The sequence below is a fragment of the Corvus brachyrhynchos genome, unplaced genomic scaffold (genome assembly GCF_000691975.1).
Source record: "Corvus brachyrhynchos isolate BGI_N302 unplaced genomic scaffold, ASM69197v1 scaffold115, whole genome shotgun sequence".
Classification (NCBI taxonomy): Eukaryota; Metazoa; Chordata; class Aves; order Passeriformes; family Corvidae; genus Corvus; species Corvus brachyrhynchos.
In genome coordinates, this window is record NW_008239553.1 from 23,317,605 (window position 1) to 23,325,245 (window position 7,641).

Genomic DNA, 7,641 nt, shown 5'->3' on the forward strand with positions numbered 1-7,641 from the left:
TTGCTGTTTTCGCTGCCCCACGCCCATCCAGCCATTCTGTGCCCACTCGGCTCCCCTGCACCCATACAACAGCCCCTTTCCCACCCATCCTCTCCATTCCCCTACTGATTCCCCCACTCAGACATCCCATGACTGTCCACCTACCCCCTTCCCCCTCAAGCTGCCCCGTGCCTGTTCCATCAGCCCCTGCCGTTGCACCCATCAGAGGGTTTCCAGCCCCCCTTGCCTCAAGGACAGCATCCCCGTTCTGGTCTGCAGCTCAGAAGGGGAGGGGGCACAGCAGGTCTGGGGTCAAACCCTGCTGCCAACCCAAAGGAGCTCTGTGGCCTTTTCTGTTCTATTTTTAAGCCCCAGAGGCCAGGAAAGATGGAACTATGGGAGGTGTGATGAGATGCCAACAGGCAACACGATCCCCCGTGGGAGGCAGGTCCCAGGGAAATAACGGGCTCTGTGTCCGTGCCATGATTCACGTTTCTGTCCTCCTGGGAGTGTGAGGAGGCTGCTTCAGGGCTTCCCTACCCAACACTGTGTGAGGTCTGTCCCTGTGGCATGAGGATGCCAGTGGCCTGCTCCCAACCCTGTGGGATCTGTCCCCAGGGGATGCAGGACATGCCAGCTGCCTGTCCTCAGCCCCGTTGGGCCATGCAAGTGACAGTGACTCAGGCATCAGCAGGAGCTGGGCTCTATCAGGAGCTTCTAGGTATTGGTACTACGGAGTGTGTGACAAAGCTGCTGGAGCAAGGCATGGCAAATTAGCATGGAGATGCTGCAGAGATAAGCACACAAATCCCAGCCCCACCGCGGAGCGGGTGTGCTGCAGTTCATCACTCAGCAGCACAGCACCTACTCAGCAGCTGCTGGGGGCTGCTGTGGCAGTGTTCAGTGCCTGTTCATACTCTTGCTCCTGGTTGGGCAGCAAAGAGCAGGTAACATCCTTAATGTGGTGACTGGAGCATGCCTGTGCTCTCTCTCTGCCACCCTACAGACCCTCCTGGGCCAAGGAGACCCCCTCCCCACTTCCCCAGGGATGGCTGTGAGATGGGGGTGAAGAGAGCATTTCCTCCCACCCCAGAGCAGAGGCCGCCCTGAGCAGCAGCTGCTGCCAGCTCACTGGACAGAGAGAATCCTGTTATTGCAAAGACCGTGACCACACAGGGCCTCATGCCTGTCCTTGCAGGAAGGTCCCTTGGGGCCACCTCTCAGACACAAGGCCAGCCTCTGGCACTGGAGCAAAGGGCTCTCCCCCCAGGAGCTGTGTGGCTGGGGAGACCAGCCCTTAATTGCCGAGTGCAGTCCTGTTCCTGGTCTGAAGCTATTTCCTCAGAGGCCTTGGGCAGAGTTTACATTCCTGGGATGAGCATCCACTTTCTAGGCAGCATGGAACAGAGACAGGAGAAGAGAAATAATATTTGGACACCGGTAACCTGTGATCAGCAACATCCTCCTGCATATGGGAGAAACATCAAGCTGGCTGGAGCCACAGTTGCTTGCTTTCCTCTCTGCCATGGTCCTTCCCAGGGGGCCAAATCTCCCCTTCCCCAGCTGCCAGGATAGGGCTGGAGGTCGATGCTATAAATGCAGCTGCATATCCCTCGCACTGCCTCCCACTCAGCTCTGGGGAGCAGAGTTATGCACTTTGGGAACAAGGGACAGAGGAAGCTCAAGAAACCAGCCGGGGACATAAGGCAAATAGAGACATTTCCTTAAAGAGCAGATGTCTCCCCTGCAGGGAGCCCCGTGCAGTGGCTGCTGACTGAGAGCATCACCTCGAATGTGCCACTGCCTGCCTGTGCCACCTCCCTGCCCTGCTCACAGAGCTGGGGAAGGAGGCAGGTGGGGAAATATGTGTCCTTGCTGCAGGTGAGCCCCGGCTGCCAGGTGGGGAAGGCCAGCCTTGGCTCCCAGCTGCAAGCATGCCGTGGCACCGCCCTACCTGGGAACAGGGTCACCTCCATGCGTCCTACACCTTCTGGGTGAGGGGCAAGAGCAGGGCCCCTGGCTGCCCATGAGTGCTGAAGGAGCCCAGAGCAAGCAGCTGCTCTTTGCTGCAAACCCCCACCCTTCTCATTGCAGGCAAGGTCCCTCTAAGTCATCTTTTTAATAAAACAGCCCAATTTCAGCATCAGAGTTCTCTCACAGGAATCTTATCCCCTGCAAAATCTCACCTTTGGCATCTCCCATGTAAAGAACCCAACAAAAACTTGTCCCCGCATCATTCTTAAGCTGACTGTAGCCAGGGCCTCCTGTGTCACCCCCGAAGCCCTCAGAGAACACCTCTGAAATCCTCAGGGTATTATTTCTGTTCTGGTGTTATTTAGGACACAGAAGTCAGTCTCTTCAAAGCTATAGGCTTCTACCAAGGGAAGGGTCAAACTGTGCCTGGCACCGTCACCCTCTTGTGTTCGACCCCTGTAGGCAAGAACCCCGCCAGCAGCTCCCTATGTCCTGCACTATGATGGGACTCCCGAGGTCAAAGCAGCATGAGGATGTGAGGCACTGGGCTCCTCACACCTGCCCATCATCCCAGAGCCCCCGTCTCACCCTCGCTGTTTCATTTGATTGCTTTCCCTGGTCCTGTGATCTCTTCTAAGAGAGTCTCCTAAGCTCCACTATCAGTGAGCCAGTCCACGGCTAGCACTGAGATAAACCAAGTCAATCATCTGCAGTTTGTGTCTCCACAGTGAGAGTGAGGACGGGAATGGTCTGGCTGGGGCTTCCCCAGCTCCAGCCTCTTGGCACAGGGAACCCAGGCCTCTTTCTCAGGAGACCGCTGCCAACTTCTGAGAAATGCAGGGCTCTCCAGTGCCCTTGCTGGCAGAGCAGAGCTGCACCAGCAACCCCTGAATGGTCAGTGCTGCTCCTCAAGGAAACAGCTTGCAAACAACTTGCCTGGGCACCTGGGCCCTGAAGGACTCCTTAGAGCTGTGCTGCAGCAGCTCCAACTCCGAGATGCCCTCAGCAGTACATCCCTTGTCCATGATGGTGAGCAGTGGCGGCGTCAGTGCCTCTCCCAGCCCAGGTGCGCAGGGGGATGTGTTTGCTGAGGGGGAGGCTGACAATAGGGGGAAATGGGCCGGGCCGTGCAGCCCGATGGTGGTGGCTCACAGCCCCGGCCACCACTGCAGGCGGAAGCGTCCGGCCTTAGTCAGCCCCGGCCGCACGTGGCAGGAACTCTGGTGTTTGTTTTGGTTCCTGAGGAGGGGAGCTCAGCCTCCCTGAGGACCCACAACCAAAACTGCAAGCACCTGACAGTCAAGCCCCGTGCCTGGGGACATCAGGGTTTGGTCCCCATGGGTCACGAGCACTGGGGCCTGGCCTAGGTCAGACATGAGTTTTGGAGGGGCATGGGATGAGCACCAGGACTGCCTGAGAGTGCTCCAGGCAGAGGACCCAGGCAAGCCTGGGTACTGCTTTCAGACATAAATCCCCCATGGGGGCAGGGACGATGCTACCAAGAAGGATGTCCCTGAGACTGCCAGACCTAAGCCCTGGGAAGCCACGGCCCTCATCCAGCCAATGCTCCGGGAGCAGATCAGCATTAGCAGACTAGTGTCACTCAGCTTAGTGCTCAATGGCCAGTGACTGGGCAGCCCCACACTGCAGGGACTGGTCAGGCCACGGGTGTTTGCAGAAAAGCACAGCCCTGGAGCAGGGTGAGGCACTGGAGAGCCACACCACAGCCCCAAGCATACGTGGGTGCCTACAGGTAAGCGTTCTGTGAGCAGCCCCAACAGCAAGCACAGTTACTGTGCCAAAACAACAGCCCCACGCGTGCGAGGTGCCGAGAAACCAGAGCAGGAAGCAGGGACATAGTAACCACAGCACAGCTCACCCTGCTCCATCCAAGTTCCTCTCCTGAAGCCCTGAGTAGCAGCTGCATTTTCAAGTCCCAGAAAGCCTGCAGGAATTTCTCTCCAGCAGCAGTAAAGTGCTGTGCATGGGAAAAACAAGGCTGAGGCCAGCACAGACTGGTGCAGCAGTGTGCATGACCTTCTGCCACCGGCAGAGATGGAGCACCCTGGGCCCACACCGGCTGGAGGCACAGGGTATGGCAACCGTGGGAGGGGTGAGACTCTCCCAGCAGGAGCAGAGCAGCCCTCTCCTCAGGAAAGAGGCAGAGGTTACTTTTCCACTAGAGAATCAAGCAAATTCTGCACATTTATCACGTTTCATCTACCCTGGGGAAAGGGCAGTGAGCACTGATCAGAAAAGAGAGGCGCACAGGCACAAACTGGCTGCTGCTCTGCTGCTGCTGCCCATCCCCTCCCAGCTTTCCCAGCCCAGTCGGTCGGTGGGCAGGGGCTGCCAGGCGCTTTTCTCCCCTGCCAAACTGGAACCCGATCCACACCCAGCCCAGAGTTTCTGGCTGCTTATCATGTGGATGCAGTTCTCCTGCTTTTAGTTGTCATAATATTGACACAAAGCAAAATAATAGTGATGGCAAGACTCTGCCTGGCTCTGGCAAGGAGATGGAGTGTAGCAGACTCCACTATTGTGTGGGACAGGGCAGCAGCCACGGCTGCTTCCAAGCTCTGCTCCTCAGCATCACTCCTGCTGATAAGGGGGGGATGTGGGATGCGGGCGGAGGGGGACCTAAGCTCCACAACACACTCTCCCTGCTGAGGAGAGTGAACGTGTGTATCGGCAGGGCTTCATCCCAGAGGCTTTCCCAGAATGTGGGTGGAGGAGTGGCTCATCTCTCCCTTTCCCTGAAACCTGGCAGCCGCTGAATAGCTGCCATCACCCGCAGCAGACAATGAGCAAAGCAAGCCCGGGGCCAGCTGCAGCGCCGGGAGCGCGTGAGCAGAGGAACTGCAGGGAGCTGGCTGGTGACCAGGAAGCAGCCCAGACTGCTGGTGTCACGGACCCCTTGGTGACCACAAAGCGTCCGGGCCGCACTTTGTCTCACTCCAACCGGAGGGATGAGCCCCCAGCAGCACCTCCTCTGTGGCCCAGCCAGCCTGCCATGCACCCTCGAAGTGGTGGCAGGGTCACAGCCAACACCTGCATGGTGCCACTGAGCTTTCTGAGCACTTGTGCCTTTGGTGTCACCGAAAAAAGCCAATGCCTTTTCAGGGTATGAAGGTCCAGGACACTAATAACAGTGCTGAGGACAACAGCTCCCACCCAGCTCTGCATCGTGTTCCCTCATCCCTTGCTAGAACTTGTTTTCGTACATGACATGCAGTGACTTCCCACACTTCCCTCACCTCTTCCTGAGCAGCCTGGCCTTTGAACCAGCTGCCTCCAGCTGCCTGGATCACAAGGGGAGACCTGGGCAACTGCCATAGATGAATGAGCCGACGAGTGAAGCTCCACATCCAGGGCAGGCATTCAGACACCAGATTCCCATGCCTCTCCCAGGGGCTGGGAAGAGCAAGAGGCAGCCCAGCCTGGGCTCCTTCTACAAGTCCTAGAAAAGCCATGCTTCCCAGCCTTGGTCTCTATTTTTAAGGCCCCTAAAAGGAGTGGGGCACAAATTACAAACTTTCTGGCAGGAGAGACGGTCCCTGGGCCAGATTCAGAACCGCCTACGCATTTTCTGTAGGGATTGTGGACTCCATTGGTACGGCAAGGGTCTGGCTATGGGCTTGGCCTGCCTGTGTGTGCTGTGCTGACGTGAGGATGAGACAGCAGCCATTTTCCAGGCAGAGACAAGCGCACGTACACACAGCTGGCCAGGCCAGGAGCTGCACCAACTCCTTTGCTAACCTGAGGTACTGAATCCATCCTGTTATTCCCCTTAGCAAGCCCTGCCTGTTTCCCCTGGGCCACCCAGGCAGTTATGGCAGCCAGGCTTTCCTGAGGACCACCAGTTCAGGAGACAGTTGTTACCAGAGTCATCAGCAAAGACCAGCAGAAAACGTGCCCTGGTACCTGCATCTCAGACGCGAATTTCAAGCATGCCAAAACTGCCGATGACTCAGACAACGTGTGCGTGCGCCTGCAAAGCCACAGAGCTCAGCTTTCCAGCTATTCACATACCTGCATTTGATCACCAGCTGTTTGGTCTTTTTGTTTTCTTTCCCTGGGAGCTTGAGTTTTAAACATGAATTCCACACTCAGTTCAGCTCATCATTTCTATCCCCTTCACTTACTAAGTGACCTACTTTCTCCCCTGTAGCAAACAGAAAACACTGCTTTGGGCTCCCTTCAGCAGATTCATTCCTGCCTCTGCATCTGAGACTGCAAGAGCTTTGGTCTTGTTTTTGTCTCAGGCCTTTGAGCATGGGTTTTCCAAAGAGCAGTCATGTCACATCAAAGATACATTACCGCATCTGTCCCTTTAGACCATGTTTTGTGTTCCCCCCACACCCATGCACTATGACCTCCTTAACTCAGTCACTTGCGCTCAGCAAGTGGCTTAGGCACCCAGCAGTAATGCCGCTTCTTCCCATGTCTCCCACGCAGTCTTCACAGTCCATGCCATGCTGACAGCCTGCCCTGCTGCTCCTGCAGGGCCATGGCTCAGCTGGCTCTCCTCTGCTGGATCCTTTTCTTTGCCTGTGCTGAGCATGAGCAGCTCACTTTGCTTACCCGACTCTTGCAGATAACTCCAATGACTAGAGTTCAGCAAACTGATTCCCCTCCCTGGCATTTTATCCAGCCCACTTATCCGCTGAGAGTTTCTAATCCAAACAGCCTCCCAGCACACGATGTTCCAGTGCTCCCAGGCTCTACCCAGCCTCTGTCCTGCCTCGTCCTCCCTCACATGACCACTTGGGGGATGACATTCAGCCCCAAGGGATGCAGAATTCCCTGGGCGGAGGGAAGCAGTGTCTCCAGCAGTCAGCCCTGATGGTATGGAACAGGATGCCATCCTGGCTAGACCGGCAGCTCTCCAAGGATGAGACAGTTTTCATCTCCTCTGCAGGCCCGTAAACCGTACTGCCATGCTCGGCTGGCCAGCTCATTCCCTGCTCAGCTCTTTTGTCCACATCACCAGCACTGTCTGCAGTTGTGTCAGCCTCCTTGCTTGCTTATGCACCAGCTGGGGAGCTGCAGCCACCAACTCTGCCCCAGGGTACACCCGGGGTACACCCGGGAAAGGAAGGAGGGTGGACTGGGCAGGAGACAATTGCCTGTGCCTGTGGCAACAGAGGAGGGTCCTGCTCCATAACACCCAGCAGCTGTGGACCACCAGGTGAGACTCCATCCAGCTACTCAGGGATGCACCTCCCCACCCCCCATCGCTGCTGCCGAAGTGCCACAGCCTGCAAGGCAGTGGGATTTTAGCGGAGTACCCCAGAGCACCAACATGCATCTTTCCTTCCCCACTTGTGCTACACTGCCTGTGCTGCCTTTGCTGCCACTCCTCCTCCTCAATCCCTCCTTTTCAGTCCTGCTGGGCACTCCTTGTCTAACTCACTGGGTCCTGACAGCAGCTGCTGGCTAGTGACAGTTAGATGTCTCGTAACCATGGTCCCTCTCAGCAGCCTGGGGTTTGCCTTGCAGCTCTCCAGAGAGCCACAGGTTTTGGCTCAGCTCAGCTACACAGAGCTAACAGCTCCCAAAATCCCCATTCAGAGGCTTTCATTCATGAAACACAAGGCAGCAGACCAAGAGCAGGACTCTGTCCCTCAAGGGACGCCAGACTGCCAGCCGCCTGAACTAGCTGTGGCAGCAGTGCCCAGCAGAAAG

The 7,641-nt window shown here is 56.8% G+C and overlaps 1 protein-coding gene across 1 annotated transcript in view; it reads right to left on the reverse strand.

Annotated features, from left to right (window-relative positions):
- The window catches only part of PGF (placental growth factor), a 9,916-nt gene extending 7,742 nt beyond the window's left edge, over positions 1-2,174 (reverse strand). Inside the window, exon 1 of the mRNA XM_017741651.1 lies at positions 2,166-2,174. Coding sequence (XP_017597140.1) covers positions 2,166-2,174 — 9 coding nt within the window. The remainder of the gene's footprint in view (positions 1-2,165) is intronic.
- Between the last annotated feature and the right edge of the window lie 5,467 nt (positions 2,175-7,641).